Here is an 18,608-nt window from a genome sequence, read left to right as displayed (position 1 = left end):
TTACCCTCTTCATTTGTTTTTGTAGCCCCCATTACTGCCTTGGGTAACTAACATAACTTGTTTTGTATTCATAACTCCAAAAAAGAAACTGGGACATAGTAAATATTTTTTAAAAACACTTAAAAAGTGAATAAAAATCACATCCCACCACTTAGCAGATCACTTGGCACAGAATAAGTGTTGTTGGACCCAATTCAGGATTTTAGTGAAGGCCTGATAGTTGGGCTGGCTTCATGGGCATTCAGCCTGTGCAGTCACACAGCGCCTTGCATGTAGAAGGGCTCTGCTTTCGGTTTAATGCTCTCCTATTGCCATCGTGAAATTCTCAATGATTTTGATCAAGGGACCCTGCATTTTTCTTTATTGAGGTATACTTTTCATACCATATAATTCATCATTTTAAAGTGTACAATTCATTGTTCTTTAGTATGTTCACAAAGTTGTGTCACCATCACCAAATTGTCTAATTCCGGAACATTTTCGTCACCCCAAAAGAAACCTGTACCCATTAGTAGTTATTTCCCATTCTCTTTCCCCAGCCCCTGACAAACACTAATCTTTCTGACTTTATAAATTTGCCTATTCTGGATGTTTCATGTGAGTGGAATTATACAGCATATGGCCTTTTGTACTTGGCTTCTTTAACTTAGTAGAGTGCTTTTAAGATTCATTCATGTTATGGCATGATCAGTACTTGTTCCGTTTTGTAGCTGAATAATATTCCATTGTATGGGTATACTACGTTTTGCTTGTCCGTTCATCAGTTGACGGAAATTTCAGATGTTTCCACTTTCTGGCTATTATGAATAATGTTGCTATGAATGTCTGTGTGCAAATTTTGTGTGTTTTCAGTTCTCTTGGTTATATACCTATGAGTAGAATTACTGGGTTAGGTAGTTACTATATTAGTTTCCCAAGACTACCATAACAAAATACTACAAAGTGGATAGCTTTAAAGAGCAGAAATTTATTTTCTCACAGTTTTGTAAGCCAGAAGTCCAAATCAGGGTACTGGGCATGATGATTCCTTCAGAGGGCTTTGAGAAAGGAACTGTTCCATGTCTCTCTTCTAGTTTCTGGTGGCTGCCAGAAATCCTTGGTGTTCCTTTGCTGCTCATAGATGCATCTGCTTTCCTCATCACATGACGCCTATCTTCCCTGTTTGTGACCTTGTTTCTATGTCTGTTTTACCCTTTTATAAAACACTACTTAGAAGGGGTTAGAATTAGGACCACCCCACTCCAATATGATATCTAATGTGGATATCTAATGACCTTATTTAACTTAACCGATAATAAAAGAGAAACCCAATTTCCTAACAAAGTCACATTTACAGGTACAGGAGTTAGGACTTCACCATAGTTTTGGGAGCATACAATTCAATCTATAACGGTTACTCTGTGTTCGACTTCCTGAGGAACTGTGGAGCAATTTTCCACAGAGGCTACACTGTTTCACTTTCCCACCAGCAGCATATGAGGGTTGTAATGTCTCTACATCCTCTCCAACACTTGTTATTGTCCATCTTTCTTATGGCCATCCTAGTGGATGTGAAGTGATGTTTCATTGTGGTTCTGATTTCCATTTCTCTAATGGAGCCCTGGTGGCATAGTAGTTAAGAGCTTGGCTGCTAACCAAAAGTTCGGCAGTTCAAATCTACCAGCTGCTCCTTGGAAGCCCTATGGGGCAGTTCTGCTGTGTCCTATAGGGTCGCTATGAGTCGGAATCGACTCAACAGCGATCAGTTTGGTTTTTTGGTCAATAACTAATGATGTTGAACTTCTTTTTATGTGCCTATTGTTCATTTGTATATCTTCTTTGGAGGAATGTCTATTCAAATCCTCTGCCAATTTTTTAAATTGGGCTATCCGTTTTTACTGTTGAGTTGTGATATGTCTTTATATATTCTGGATACTAGACCCTTATCAGATATATGATTAAAGATATATTTCCTCCACCCTGTGGATTGTCTTGTCTTTTCATTTTCTTGATGCACAATATGTTTTAATTTTGATGAAGTCCAATGTATCTATCTTTTCTTTGGTTGTATGAGATTTAGGTGTCATAGGTAAGACACTGCTGCCTAATCCATGGTCATGAAGATTTATACCAATATTTTGGTGTTTTAGCTCTTAAATTTAGGTTTTTGATTCAATTTGAGTTAGCTTTTGTATATGGTGTGAGGTAGAGGTTGAAACTCATTCTTTTGACTGTGGATATCTAATTGTTCCAGCACCATTTGTTGAAAAGACTATTCTTACACTGAATTGTCTTGACACCTTTGTCAAATACCAATTGACCATAGACATATGGGTTTATTTCTGGACTCTCAATTCTATACCATTGATCTATATGTCTTTCCTTATGCCAGTACCACTCTATCTTGACTAGTATAACTTAGTAGATAGTTCAATATCAGGAAGTTTGAGTCTTCCAACTTTGTTCTTTTTTATGATTGTTTATCTTATTCTGTATCCCTTGCATTTCCATCTGAATTATAGAGTCACCTTATCAATCTGGAAATAGGCAGTTAGAATTCTGACAAGGATTGCATCAAATCTATAGATAAATTTGGGTAGTATTGACATCTTCACAATATTAAGTCCTCCAATCCATGAGCACAGGATGTATTTCCATTTATTTAGGTCATCTTTAATCTATTTCAGCAATGTTTTGTAGTTTTCGGTGTATAAGTCTTACACTTCTTTTATGAAATTTATTCTATTTCATTTTCTTTAATGCTATTGTAAAAGGAATTGTTTTTCAGCTTGTTGGTTATTAGTGTGTAGGCAGCCACTAATTTTTATATATTGATGTTGGACCCTGTATCCTTGCTGATTAGGTTTAATTGTTTGTTTGTTTTTTGTGGTACGCTTGTTATTGATAGGTACCATCGAGTCAGTTCCAACTCATGGTGACCCAATGCACAACAGAAGGAAACACTGCCTGGTCCTGCGCCGTCCTCAAAATGATTGCTAAGTTTGAGACCATTGCTGCAGCCACTGTGTCAATCCGTCTCATTGAGGGTCTTCCTCTTTTTCACAGACCCTCCACTTTACCAAGCATGACATCCTTCTCAAGGGACTGGTCCCTCCTGATAATACGTCCAAAGTAAGGGAGACAAAGTCTCACTATCCTTGCTTCTAAGGAGCATTCTAACTGTACTTCTTCCAAGACAGATTTGTTCATTCTTCTGGAAGTCCATGGTATATTCAATATTCTTAGCCAACACCATAATTCAAAGGCATTGGTTCTTCTTTGGTCTTCCTTATTCATTGTCCAGCTTTCAAATGCATATGAGTGATTGAAAATATCATGGGCTTGGATCATGTTCACCTTAGTCCTCAAGGTGACATGTTTGCTTTTCAGCACTTCAAAGAGGTCTTTTGCAGCAGATTTTCCCAATGCACTATGTCGTTTGATTTGTTGACTGCAGCTTCCTGGGGCATTGACTGTAGATTCAAGTAAAATGAAATCCTTGACAACTTCAATATTTTCTCCACTTATCATGATGTTGCTTATTGATCCAGTTGTAAGGATTTTTGTTTTCTTTATGTTAAGGTGTAATCCATACTGAAGTATTTGATCTTCATCAGTAAGTGCTTCAAGTCCTCTTCACTTTCAGCAAGCAAGGTTGTGTCATCTGCATATCACAGGTTGGTAGTAAGTCTTCCTCCAATCCTGATGCCCCATTCTCCTTCACATTGTCCAGCTTCTTGGATTATTTGCTCAGCGTATAGACTGAGTAAGTGTGGTGAAAGGATATGACCCTATTGCACACTTTTCCTGATTTTAAGCCCTGCAGTATCCCCTTGTTCTGTTCAAATGACTGCCTGTTGGTCTATGTACAGGTTCCACGTGAGCACAATTAAATGTTCTGAAATTCCCAATCTTTGCAGTGTTATCCATAACTGTTATAATCTGCACAGTCAAATGCCTTTGCATAGTCAATAAAACACAGGTAAACCTCTTTCTGGTATTCTCTGCTTTCAGCCAAGACCCAGCTGACATAAGCAATGGTATCCCTTGTTCCACAACCTCTTCTGAATCCAACATGAATTTTCAGCATCCTTACAATTTTCTACACACAAAATTATGTCATCTCCAAAAAGAGATACTTTTACTTCTTCCTTTCCAATCTGAATGTTTTTTATTTCATTTTCTTGTCAATTATTTTGGCTAGAACTTCCAATACAATGTTGGGTAGAAGTAGTGAAATTGCACATCCTTGTGTTTTTCCTCATCTTAGCAGAAAACATCCAGTCTTTCTCTCCATTGTTATGGATTAAATTGTGTCCCCCACAAAATATTTGTTAACTTGACTAGTCCATTATTCCTAGTATTGTGTGATTGTCCACCATTTTGTAATCTGATGTGATTTTCCTATGTGTTGTAAATCCTATCTCTATGATGTTAATGAGATGGATTACTGGCAGTTATGTTAATGAGGTAGGACTCAATCTATAAGATTAGGTTGTGTTCTTAAATCAATCTCTTTTGAGATATAAAAGAGAGAAGAGAGCAGAGAGACATGGGAACCTCATACCACCAAAAAGAAGAGACAGGAGAATAGGTCCTTTGGACTTGGGGTCCCTGCGCTGAGAAGCTCTTCTACTGGGGAAGATTGATGACAAGGCTCTTCCCTCCAGAGCTGACAGAACAAAAAAGCCAGCGTAGTGGTTAAGAGCTACAGCTGCTAACCAAAAGTTCAGCAGTTTGAATCCACCAGGTGCTCCTTGGAAACCCTGTGGGGCAGTTCTACTCTGTCCTGTAGGGTCGCTATGAGTTGGAGTCAACTCGGTGGCAGTGGGTTTGGTTTGGTTTTTGGTTTGGAGCTGGCACCCTGAATTCGGACTTCTAGCCTCCTAGACTGTGAGAGAGTAAATTTCTCTTTGTTAAAGAAATACTTGTGGTATTTCTGTTATAGTAGCACTAGGCAACTAAGACAACCATTATTATGTAAGTGCCCTAAATTTTTATTTTTCTGGGCCCTGCAAATTGTGTAGCTGGTCCTGCCTCGTAAAGAATACAGCTGAAATAAGTTTTAAAGAATAAGTATGAATTCCCCATGCAGATGAAGAGGAAGAAAGGAAACTGTATATGTAACGTCACAAAGAAATTCTCATGCTCAAAGTGTGTCAGTGTGGCTGGTGTGTGGAAGCCCAGTGTGGAGTGAAGGCAATGAGGCTGGAGAGACATGTGGGGCCACAGCAGGCGTTGCTGACTTTATTAAGTAGTTTGAAATTTATTCTGTGATTTTTAGCATAGGACATTGTTATATTTGATGATGAGCGCTAGAGCTATACAATGAACAATGGAATGAAAGGAAATGAAACTAGAGCTTGAGGCAGAGAGAGAAATTCATGGCTTACTGCAATATTTCAGGTAGGAAGGATGGAAAGGAGGGGCAAAAATGAGAGAGCAACTAAAACCTTGCCTGCTGGTAGCTACACTCTTGCTTTAGAAGACTTTGTCTTTTTATTTTTCTGAAATAAAAAACATTTAGCAATCACAATATATTTATTGAAAATCTGTATTTCAGAGCTATGCGAGCTTTAGTACAGGAGTTTATAATTTATGTTGTTTCTTAAGGATAATGTATTTTTGTAATTATGATAACCTAGGGAATTGAGATGAATGATCTTTTATATAATCAAGAACAATGGGGCCTAGAACATTTCATTAAGTAATTCAGCAATTGTGTCAGTAATTACAGACTGTTCTACATTCACATGACACAGTGGCTGCAAAATGGACTCCAACACAGCAACACTCATGAGGATGGCGAAAGACTGGGCAGTGTTTTGTTCTGTTGTACCTAGGGTCACTATGAGTGGGAACTGACTCGACAGTATCTAACAACAACAACTGCATTCACCCTTCGCTAACTACCCCCATCCACACTGGGCATTACAGCACAGTGAACCAAAAGATATTCTTTTACTGTTTCCTTCCTTCCCTCCCTCCCTCTCTTCTTCCTCTGTACTCACCTCCTTTTCTTCTTCACTTGCATTAATTAACTAGTTAATTTATAAGTTCATCAAAAATTTATTTGGTACCTAAGAGGGTGAACTAGATTTATGACACATTCTTTGTCCTTGAAGAGCATATAGATTTGTGAGTAGCCAAAGTTAAGCAAGGCAGGCATATCTCAGAACAGAATGTGAGGCGTTACGGCTCCCCTTCTTTCACACATCTAGATCTGTGGAATGGCTGTCTGCCACAGCCCCATCCTTGTGGCCTTTGTTAAGAGTATACAGCCTCTGGACTGTATATAGTAGCGTTTAATAAACATCGTTTTGTTGGATTAGTTCAGGTTGGAATGAATTGGAAGGACTAATGTTAGAATTAGCGACTAAGTTTACAGAAATATTAAAAAGAACAAAACCAACTAGGTCACACGAGAGGCAGATGAACCGGAACCACTGCTTGGTCACGTATAAATTCCTAGTCAATACCCTAGATTCACAGATGTGCAAAGTAATGGGCCATATGAGAGAAAACACTTCTAAATTCTTTAAATTATATAACCCCAAATCCATGTCATTTAACAAGTGATTCTAACTCTTCTTTCCTTGCCATTATTGGATTTCAAAGTTCAGTACACATTTAAATTATTCAATTTTGATATCACTTTTCTGATCAAATGTCCTACTTTTGAAATGGAAAGCTCAGCTGGCCATGTTCCCTGTTAAGTTTAAGAAGCTTTTATCATTTAAATAAATTAAACCTTCCAGCATGAGCTTCACAGAACATAATCAAGCACAGAGAATAAAAGCTTAAATGAAATAAACCTCTTTGCTGATAGAAGTGGTGCTGGCTATTGTATACTCTACCAATAACTGAGTGGCTGGAACCATAGCCTGATTCAGTTTTTAGTTTTTTTTTTTTAAATTTTCTCCCATTTGTTGTGGTGTTCATAATGATTTGATTTGCCATTGGGTCTAAGAGTAAATCCAGTGCAAGATTCCTGGGATTCTTTTATCAATACTGATAAAAGAAAACAAATACTAGATTTTCTTTAATGCTGATTTCTTTTAATACCTCAGTGATAATCAAGTGTATACACTCTTTTACATGGTTTAATTCACATCAGTCGACCTCATATGAACTTTACTCAGATCCTTCAAACATTTTCTAAAATAATTTTTGTGGAGTGGAAGTTGGGTTTTTGAATGTTTATTTTCTGGAGAAAAATCATCATCATTTCCACATAGTAATTAGGAAAATTAATCTATATGGTTTCTGTAATAAATTAGCAGGAGACTTTTTACTTTCTGTATGATACATTCCCCATGAAAGATTTAATTGGGTGATGAAAATCTTATTGTTTGCAGATTCTTTCAAATGCCAAAGAGCAGCATGCAGAAGCTTTTTTTTTTTTTTTTTTTTGGTGTAAATAAAAAGACGTGCTCTATTTTTAAAGGAGTTTAACTAAATAAAATTTATCAGTCTTTCCATTGTGTTATGGAGTTGAGCCATTTTGCTATATACATGATAAAAAGTTAAAGACAAAAAGTATCTCTCAAAAGGCAAAGATTCAGGAGAATTTATTTGAGAACGCTCGTAATGCTCATGTAGAATGATTACTCTGTTATGTTTATGGTGAAATGTAGTCTTTTTAGTAATAAAAACACGTTGTTATTCAAACTTAGAGTTTAGGCATAAAGTTATCTCCAAAACTATGAGAACTTATAGTGAGGCCCTATTGCATCTAATGTTTTGAAATAACAGCGAGTTACTTACCTTAGGTATCCCTGCTGTTTTATTTTCTCGTTTGTTGCATAATCTATTCTCCCTAACCTAGGACAAAACAAAAATCTATTGTACTTTGCATATAAAATCAGGGTCAACTGACAGTGACACCTCAGTAGATTATTAGTCATTAAGCCTCATAAATGTGATAAAACCTCTTCATTTTTTGTTTGCCATCTCAGTACTATTTCTCTTACCTTGTGCTAAGAAAGCTTTGCATTGTCATGAGCTGGAAAATGAGTTCTTCATGGGTGTTATTGCATTCCTACAATGGAGTTTAAGGAAAGTTCTGATTCAAAACCTCTCAGAGACTGATTTGTGAATGGAAGATTTGAATCTGATTCAAATCAGCCAAGCTGTGTTAGCTATCTACTTGTGTCTGTCAGTGGGGCTAAGTGCTGGGGATGCCAGGAGGTAGAGGATATAGTGGCTGCCTAAAAATGAGGAAATGGGAGTAGACATTAATGATCAATAATAATACTACAGATAAAACTGATTCATTTTTTGCTCTTGTTGTTAGTTGCCATCAAGTTGACTCCAACTCATGGCGACCTTATGTATAACAAAGCAAAACGATTCCTGGTTCTGAAGGAATTAAAGGCAATCTTCATATTTGTAATACTCTTTATTAATAGACTCATCACAAACATGCATTTGTTAAGTGTTTGAAAAGATTATTGCATTAATTAATAAAATTTATTTATTGAGGGCTTTCCATGTGCCAGATCCTATTGTAGGAACTGGAGATGCAGCATTAAACATAATAGACAAAAATATCTGTCCTCGTAAACAAATGAATCTAGGTATGAGTGGGAGCAAGGTTGGTATCAGAGTCCAAGGAAAATCACATTCTTTAGCTCTTTCTGCCAACTGTTTTCATCAGTGAAATAAATTTAATATATTTAGAAGCAAGTTAATAAAAGACAAGGGCCATCTTGAAAGGAACAAGAAGCTACACAGTGGTGGCATGTATCTTGAGGGGAGATGGACTCAAGGAAACCAACTGATTTTGCCTTTGAGAATGAGGAGAGTTTAGAGACTACCTCCCTGAAAGCTCTACCCATCTGTTGGACAAGGCTACCATATTACCTAGTAAGCCCAAAGCGTCAATCATTTGTTCAGTTCACTGTCTTCAAGGATGGTTCTCCATAGCAAATGCTCTGCTGGGTATGAAACCACTGCAACATTCCCTATTTTACCCACCAAATAGCTGTGTTTTCACAGGGTCTAGGATGAAGTATCAAAGTTACTCTGAGGAGAAGTAGAGTGTAGTGGTTAAGATTATTTGGAATCATGACAATGGTGACACTTGGAGAACAGGTGGAAAAAGATTATCAAGTCTTCCTTGGGTCCTTCTCCACTCAAATACTGACAACAGTGTTTATGTGATGACTTGCAGTTCACTCAGCTCATTCACATGTATTACCCTGTTTCGTACAAGTCAGTTCAATACACTGAATGCTTTTCAAACTAACTGAAAACTAAACTTTGAAGTGTATTTCTAATTGTGTAAGTGTCCTTTTCCAGAACAGAATGTTATTTTCTATACATTGCTTGAGATTTCACACCATAACGACTTAAAAAACAAGAAGCATGGATTCTTTTTCCTGTTATCGAAACTACTTAAAACAAACAAATATTGAAAAGAAAACCATGTGTTAAAATGAAAACAAATTAATGTGTTCCAACAACAAAAAAAGATTGGAATCAGACTTCTTGGATTTGTATCCTAGACACTTATTAGTTGCATGGCGTAAGGCAAACCACTTAAACCTTTTTGTATCAGTTTTCTCCTCTGTAATGAGAATCATAGTGCCTATCTTGTAGCGTAGGTATGGCAGTTAAACAAGATAATATGTGTGTAGAAATCCCCACTTTGCTATATATAAACATTTTATAACTGTGTTTCAATGTCATAATTTCCTGTAAATAGTCAAAAATATAAATTTAGTATAAATCAAGAAACTCTATCCCATCCAGTATTTTTTTTTTTTAAGTTACCTTTGGCTTAAAAGCTTGATTTCTGATAAGTAGTTGATCAAATCCAAGTGCTATTGTTTTCAGTCAGGTTCCAGTTCCAGTTCTGTATGAAATCTCACAACCTTCCATTCCCATCCTCCCTCTGTACCCACTTCTACTTTCCCTGAGTTCAACACTGTCTGTGGGCCTGCTGCCAAGGGAAGGGGGAGTCCACTTCAGTACTGAGGGCTCCTCTGAAAGATCTGGAGGGCTGTGGTCACTCCTCAGAGAGCTGGCTACACCCCACCCCTAGCTCTGTTTTTTTATGTGGCACATGCAATGGTCTGAAATTCCTTGCCAGCTGATGTCCTACTGAGTGCAATCACTTCTCTCACCCCTTGATGTACCTTTGTCTTATCTGGCTTCTGTACAGCTGAAATCACAAATGGCTGTTTCTGTAGCTTCCTGGGTAGGCCCACAGGGCTCCTCACCATGCCTATCTGGGCTATGCAGAAAATGAGGGGCTAGGAACACAGAGGAGGACCTTTGTCTTCTGTAGGTCATATATTCTTTCCACTGTGCCTTTCTGGCTCCAGACAGTGATCTCTAGGTCCTGCTGCTCTGCAAACTCTGTATGAGAAGCCAGGGCCAGTTTCAATATTCATAAATATCCCTAAGCCTCAGGGGAACTAAGATTAATATCCCTCATACCCTCTCCCCCCGGTGTGGGGCGATGGAGGGAAAGGAACGACGTGCAGCACTCTTAGACTTTGTCATCTAATACCCAACACCTTTGTTCCTTCTCTTTCCCAGTTCTTTTATAGCTTCTTGTCGCAAAATATGCCAGTCCAGTTCTGTCTCATGTGTGCCCTGATGCAGACTGGGAACCTGATCATGTGATAGGACTCCCCTTATACTTGGTGTTTTGTAATTGTAATTTGAAATCTTTGTTCTCAATGTATTAGTAGCAATTCAAACATTTTGTTTGTTCTTGGTTGGGGAAAAGAGACCAGCTCCTGGTCAGGGAAGCTGGAAAAGTCTTCTTTTATTGGTATTTTACGTGGGCATATTACACTTAAATTACTAAGCATCCCAAACTTGGTAATCACTTAGTAGCCATTATACTGGAAATGACAAAAATAGGGCTCTGGCCTAAGAAGCCCACAGATCCTTACAGTCACCAGGGAGACAGACTCTTTCAGTATAATTTCTACAAGCTGTGAAGTTCGCATGGCAGTGCATATGGACATCACTGAGATAGCAATGCCCTTGTCTATTACATACCAAATTTTGCAAATAATACAGGACACCCAGTTAAATTTAAATTTCAGATAAACGATAAATACTTTTTTAGTATAAGTATGCCCCATTCAAATGAAACAACAAATAATTCTTCTGTTATAAGTATGTCCCAAATATTTCATGAGATTATATTATATCTGACATCCCTATCTGCCAAGCATCCTACAGTGCTCCTACAATGATACGTTAAAGTAGATCTTTCTCCCAAATGTGAAGACTAATCTCAATTACTATATTGGACCAAAGCTATGTAGATCCAAGACAAAGAATCTACTTTAAAAAAAAAAAAAAGATGGGTAGGGAGGGAAATGTGGCCAATCATTTACATTAGGCCTTCATTTCAGTCTGTAGAACTAAACTGAGTGTCTTTTCAGTGTAATTGGATGACATAGGAAAATAGTATCTGTTTCTGTGGTTGGGTCTGGTACTGTCCAAGAGAGTGCAAATATTCTGAAGGCTTAGTATAGAATCTGTTTACTTTGGAAGCTCAAGAAATATGTCAAACCTTTAAAAGACTTCTAATTAAATTGCTGGAGCTTTTATGTCAGACTTCAAGATGAGTGTTACATCCTTAAAAAAGATCCAATTTCATGTGTCACTAGAAAGGGAAAAATATTCTGGGTTGTACAGATAGATAGTTATTGAATTTAGAGTGTATTTATTTTAAAATATGAGTGAATACCACTTGATAAGCTGTATTCAGCACATCAATCTCAATTTAGAAAACTTGCCATTACCTAGATGGAGGATTACTCTCTCTCTGACTTTTTGGTTCACAATGACCATCATTAGTATTGGTTTCTGGTGTAAAATCAATGATTGTCTGTTACTCCTGGAAGCTGCTGAATCTTCAAAAGGTGATGAAAATGGTTTCAAACAGAAAATATTTTAAAAGACTTCAAGGGTGGAGAACTAAATTTTCAGTGTTTTTTACATGCCGGGGACTATGTGTTTTGCATATATTTCTAATTTAAACAACAACTTAATGTAAGAGGTTGATGCAGGTAAGTAGTTTTGCCAGAATCATAAAATTGGTTCTGAAAGTGCTTTATAACATAACTCTCTTTGAATTTTCTTTACAATATTCACACCTGTAGTTAGTTTTTTTTTTTCTTTCAGAAGGACTCTGAGCAAATGTTTCACGCTTAAATTAATGTCTACCTCTGATAATATAAAGGGCAATTTCTTACATAGCCAACATTTTTAATTTCTCTTAATGAAGTTGTAATAAATTCTTCTGATACTGTTTTCAAAACACATTTCTAATAAAATTAGGCTTTTTTGTTTGTGGATGCCCATCTAACCTCATATGCACTATATATTTAACTTTATATTTAAAATTTAAAGAATCTTGGAATTAGAAGAGTCCAGCTTCCCACTCAGTACAAGTATCACATAGATAATATCTTTACTTCTATTTGAATATTTTAGTAGTGTGAGATTCATCAGCTTTCAAAGTCGTTTATTCAGTTAATAGATAGCAGTAGTTTGAAATGAAGTCTGTATATAGGGCTGGTATTTGCTTCCCAGAAAGTTTTACTTATTGATCTACTTCTTCCCTTTGGGGTCACATAAATGAATTTAACCACCCCAACCAAAGTACTATGTTGGTAAACTGTCTAACTTTTCAGTATGCTCTCTTCCACCATCCAGGTACCATGCTGGTAAGCTCTATCAAGTATATTTAGAGCAAGGAATTTTTACTATATGACCCCTAAATAGGAGATGATATGAAAATGGTCTTGAATGATAATTATATACAAAAAGGGAAAAATGTCCAAAAAAAAAAAAGTGATGTTTTATAAGGAAATTTAATATACACAGAAATAGACACACACATATGTATATACATTTATTTACCCATATACATATTTCCTACTAAATGGGAACATAAAACAGAAAGCGAAATACTTCTATCAGTTCTATCTTAACTATATTCCTCCTCTGGTATGTAAGGGAGTGGAACTAAGCTTAGGAGCTCTGGCTAGTGCAAGTGGTTAACTGTTACTACTTTTGGCTACTAACCAAAAGGTTGGTGGTTTGAATCCACCCACAGGTGGCCTCGGAAGAAACGCCCGATGATCTACTTCTGAAAGATCACAGCCTTGAAAACCCTATAAAATGTAGTTCTACTCGGAAACACATGCAGTCTCCCTGAGTCAGAAGCAACTGAATGGCAACTGTTAGAACTAAGCTTAGTCAATGTTCCTAGGTTGGGTTTTAGGTATATCGCATCTGCTATAGGGCATTGAAATATTTCTATTCCTTCAGAAATGATCTTATAATACATTTAAGGTTTTCTTCTGTAAAACAAAGTACATTGGGTATGTTGCTGTTGTTGTTAGGTGCCAACGAGTTCTTTCTGACTCATAGCGACCCTGTGTATAACAGAACGAAACACTATCTGCTGGGCCATCCTAAAAATCATTGCTAAGTTTGAGCCCATTGTTGTAGCCACTGTGTCAAGCAATCTCCTTGAGGGTCTTTCTCTTATTCACTGATCCTCTGCTTTACCAAGCATGATGTCCTTCTCCAGGGACTGGTATCTCCTGATAACATGTCCAAAGTAAGCAAAGTCTCACTATTCTTGCTTCTAAGGAGCATTCTTGCTGTACTTCTTCCAAGACAGATTTGTTTGTTCTTCTGGCAGTCCATGGTATATTCAGTATTCTTTGCCAACACCATAATTCAAATGCGTTAGTTCTTCCTTGGTCTTCCTTAATTGTTGTCCAACTTATACATGCATATGAGGCGATTGAAAATACCATGGCTTGGGTCAGGTGCAGCTTAGTCCTCAAGGTGACATATTTGATTTTCAACACATTAAAGAGGTCTTTTGCAGCAGATTTGACCGATACAATGCATCGTTTGATTTCTTGATTGTTGCTTCCATGAGTGTTGATTGTGGCTCCAAGTAAAATGAAATACTTGACAACTTCAGTATTTTCTCTGTTTATCAAGATGTTGCTTTTTGGTCCAGTTGTGAGGATTTTTGTTTTCTTTATGTTGAGGTGTAATTCATACTGAGGGCTGTGGTCTTTGATTTTCATCAGTAAGTGCCTCAAGTCCTCTTAACTTTCAGCAAGCAAGATTGTATCATCTGCATATTGCAGGTTGTTAATGAGTCTTCCTCCAATCCAGATGCCATGTTCCTCATCATATAGTCCAGCTTCTCAGACTGTTTTTTCAGCATACAGATTGAATAAGTATGGCGAAAGGATACATCCCTGACTCACACCTTTCCTGATTTTAAATCATGCCGTATCCCCTTGTTCGTTCAATCAACTGCCTCTTCAAGTATGTACAGGTTCCACATGAGCACAATTAAGTGTTCAGGACTTCCCAATCTTTGCAATGTTATCTATAATTTGTTATGACCCACACAGTCGAATGCCTTCGCATAGTCAGTAAAACCCGGGTAAACATCTTTCTGGTATTCTCTGCTTTCAGCCAAGATGCATCTGACATTAGCAATGATATCCCTTGTTCCACATCTTCTTCTGAATCTGGCTTGAATTTCTGGAAGTTCCCTGTTGATGTACTGCTGCAACCATTTTTTAATTATCTTCAGCATAATTTTACCTGCATATGATATTAATGATATTTTTTGATAACTTCTGTATTCTGTTGGATCACCTTTCTTTGGAATAGGCATGTGTATGGATCTCTTCCAGTTGGTTGGCCAGATAACTGTCTTCCAGATTTCTTGGCATAAATGAATAAGCATTTCTGCAATTGCATCTGTTTCTTGAAACATCTCAATTGGTATTCCATCAATTCTTGTAGCCTTGTTTGTCCCCAGTGCCTTCAGTGTAGCTTGGATTTCTTCCTTCAGTACCATCGGTTCTTAATCATCTACTATGTGCTGAAATGGTTGAACATTGACCAATTCTTTTTGGTATAGTGACTATGTGTATTCTTTCCAGCTGCTTTTGATGCTTCCTATGTTGTTCAATCTTTTTCCAGTGGAATCCTTCAATATTGCAACTTGAGGCTTGAATTTTTCCTTCAGTCTTTCAGCTTGAGAAATGCTGAGCATGTTCTTCCCCTTTTGTTTTCTAACTTGTCTTTTCACATTTCTTTATAATACTATACCTTGTCTTCTCAAGCCACTCTTTGAAATCTCTTCTGTTCAGCTCTTTTACTTCATCATTTCTTACATTCATGAGTAAGTTTCAGAGTCTCTTCTGACATCTACTTTGGTCCTTTTTTTTCCTGACTTTTTAATGACCTTTTGCTTTTTTCATATATGATGTCCTCGATGTAATTCCACAACTCGCCTGGTCTTCACTCATTAGTGTTCAATGCATCACATCCGTTCTGAAGATGGTCTCTAAATTCAGGTGGGATATACTCAAGGTCGTACTTTGGCTCTCATTGACTTATTCTAATTTTCTTCAGCTTCAACTTGAACTTGCATATGAGCAATTGATGGTCTGTTCCACAGTTGGCTCCTGACCTTATTCTGACTGATGATATTGAGCTTCTCCATTGTCTCTTTCCACAGATTTAGTCAATTTGATTCCTGTGTATTCCATCCGGCGATGTCCACGTGTATAGTCACCGTTTATATTGTTGAGAAAAGGTATTTGCAATGAATAAGTCATTAGTCTTGAAAAATTCTGTCATGCAATCTCTGGCATCATTTCTATCACCAAGGCCATATTTTCTAACTACCAATCCTTCTTTGTTTCCCACTTTTGCATTCTAATCACCAGTAATATCAATGCATCTTGATTGCATGTTTGATCAATTTCAGACTGCAGAGGTTGTTAACAATCTTCAATTTCTTCATCTTTAGCATTAGTGTTCGGTGTATAAATTTGAGTAATAGTCATATTAACTGTCTTTCTTGTAGGCGTATGGATATTATCCTATCACTGACAGCTTCAGATCTTGAAACGTTCTTTCTGATGATGTATGCAACTCTGTTCCTCTTCAATTTGTCATTTCTGACATAGTAGATCATATGATTGTCTGATTCAAAATGGCAAATACCAGTCCATTTCAGCTCACTAATGCCTAGAATTTTGATCTTCAAGCATTCCATTTCATTTTTGACAACTTCCAATTTACTTGATACATACTTTGTACATTCGATATAGAATCACACAATTATAAAACGATCTGTTTTTAAAATCTCATTTTGAATCTCTCTCCTCCTTCACAGATCATTTTCCGTAAGATCAGTGATGTGAAGAAGGAGGAGGAGGAGCGGCTCAGGCAGAAGAATGAAGTAACACTCAGCATCCCTGTGGACCACCCAGTCAGAAAGCTCTTCCAGAAGTTCAAGCAGCAAAAGGAGCTACGGAATCAGGGATCAACGCAGAGTGACCCCGAGAGGAACCAACTGCAGGTAGAAAGCCGCTCCTTACAGAATGGAGCCTCTATCACTGGCACCAGTGTGGTGACTGTGTCGCAGATCACACCCATCCAGACATCTCTGGCTTATGTGAAAACCAGTGAATCGCTCAAGCAAAACAACCGTGATGCCATGGAACTCAAGCCCAATGGTGGTGCTGACCAAAAATGTCTCAAAGTCAGCAGCCCAATAAGAATGAAAAATGGAAATGGAAAGGGGTGGCTGAGACTCAAGAATAATATGGGAACCCATGAGGAGAAAAAAGAAGACTGGAATAATGTCACCAAAGCTGAGTCCATGGGGCTATTGTCAGAGGACCCCAAGGGTAGCGATTCAGAAAACAGTGTGACCAAAAACCCATTAAGGAAAACAGATTCTTGTGACAGTGGAATTACAAAAAGTGACCTTCGTTTGGATAATGCTGGTGAGGCACGAAGTCCATTAGAGCACAGTCCCATTCAGGCTGATGCCAAGCACCCGTTTTATCCCATCCCCGAACAGGCCTTACAAACCACACTGCAGGAAGTCAAACATGAACTCAAAGAGGACATTCAGCTGCTAAGCTGCAGAATGACTGCCCTGGAAAAGCAGGTGGCAGAAATTTTAAAAATACTCTCAGAAAAAAGTGTGCCCCAGACCTCTTCTCCCAAATCTCAAATGCCACTCCAAGTACCTCCCCAAATACCATGTCAGGATATTTTTAGTGTTTCAAGGCCTGAGTCACCTGAGTCTGACAAAGATGAAATCCACTTTTAATATATACATATATATTTGTTAATATATTAAAACAGTATATACATCTATATACATGTGTGTATATACAGTATATACATATATATATTTTCACTTGCTTTCAATATGACGAACACAATATGGATTTTGATATGTAAATATTGCATGTCCAGCTGGATTCTGGCCTGCCAAAGAAGATAATTATTAAAATTATAGATACTGCTTGTATATTATGCAGTTGACTGCATGCACACTTGACATTTATTTATAATCTCTATTCTATAATTAAAAAGGGTGATTTTTGTTATCCAAGGCAATGTACTATTTGAAGAATCAGGGTCCAACCTGCCAATGTTGCCATGACAAATTTGATCTCAGGCTGAGTATATCAAACTGTCATTTTCTCGCTGTTCTGTTAAGTTTAAATTATTGATTAATGCCAAGGAAGAGTTCAGCATTTTAAACTGTTAGTACCATTTTAGGATCTCTTTCCATAGGATATTTTTCTGAAACTTTAGTGTTAGATTATTTTCCCCTACAGATGGTGTTTGCTCCATTTAAATGATCTGTTTTGTTGCCTAAGCCAGATAGCAGTGTGGGATACTGAGAATTTATTGCTATGGGTTTTGTGCATGAGCTGCATTTTCTCACAACTATACCTCTCCTTTTTTAACATTATACCTAGATAGTAGTCATTAACTCTTACGTAAGGAAATCCCTACTCCCTCCACCTTGGAGAACAGCTGCCATCTTGTAAGCTGACTTTTTCAATACCATGAACACTAAACTATTAATATAGTGTATATTATTATAGAAACAGGGTATTAGGGCCTTTTAATAATTCATGTTAGAGATGCTGATTTTCCAACAGTGATGACTGTTCTAAATTTGTGTTTCCAAAACTTGTTCAAGGGTGAAGTTGAAAGGCTCTTAGCAAAGAAACAAACAAAAAATTTAAGTAAACATATAAAAAATTTAACTATTATGGTATAAATAAAAAAAGAATGTAAACAGCTAAACAAGTATTTCTAGCATATCTGTAACTTAGAAAGAATGAAACACAGGTATGGAATTGTTCACACATGATTCTTACTGTTAGTAAAGACAATACATGAAAGGTAATTAAAAACAAACAAACAAACAAAACACCAGTAGATGTTAAGTTGCTTAACTCAGATAAGTGCTTTTCTATAATTTTATTCTGGTTACAATTTTCTAAAGCTTTTTTGCACACAGTTCTACTGCTGGACTTCTGCTGAGTTGATACAATAGACTGCTGTAGCTCAGGCAGATCCACTTAAACGAAAGTGGGATACTAAAGACTGAATCTCATAGTCTTTTGGGTCGCAAATCCTCTTCTTAGAAAGTGCCTATTATTAGCTAAAAAAATTGTTAAGAAAAGTTGTTGCATATAGCTAGTCCCTTAAATGATATGCATTCAGAACAAAATACATCTTCATTGGAGAGAGCCCAGAAGAATCCATTCTTTTCTTTTGAC

At 37.2% G+C, this 18,608-nt stretch overlaps 1 protein-coding gene across 2 annotated transcripts in view; it reads left to right on the top strand.

Moving 5' to 3' along the window:
• Positions 1–18,063, top strand: part of KCNH5 (potassium voltage-gated channel subfamily H member 5) — a 351,487-nt gene extending 333,424 nt beyond the window's left edge. For both annotated transcript variants that reach the window (XM_004370933.2, XM_004370932.1), the window contains one exon: positions 16,187–18,063. In XM_004370933.2, the coding sequence (XP_004370990.1) occupies positions 16,187–16,200 (14 nt within the window). In that variant the 3' untranslated portion in view covers positions 16,201–18,063. The remainder of the gene's footprint in view (positions 1–16,186) is intronic.
• The last annotated feature ends 545 nt before the right edge of the window (positions 18,064–18,608 follow it).

The sequence above is a fragment of the Trichechus manatus genome, unplaced genomic scaffold, assembly GCF_000243295.1.
Source record: "Trichechus manatus latirostris isolate Lorelei unplaced genomic scaffold, TriManLat1.0 scaffold00010, whole genome shotgun sequence".
NCBI classification, from domain to species: Eukaryota; Metazoa; Chordata; class Mammalia; order Sirenia; family Trichechidae; genus Trichechus; species Trichechus manatus.
This window is presented reverse-complemented; position numbering and strand designations above follow the sequence as displayed.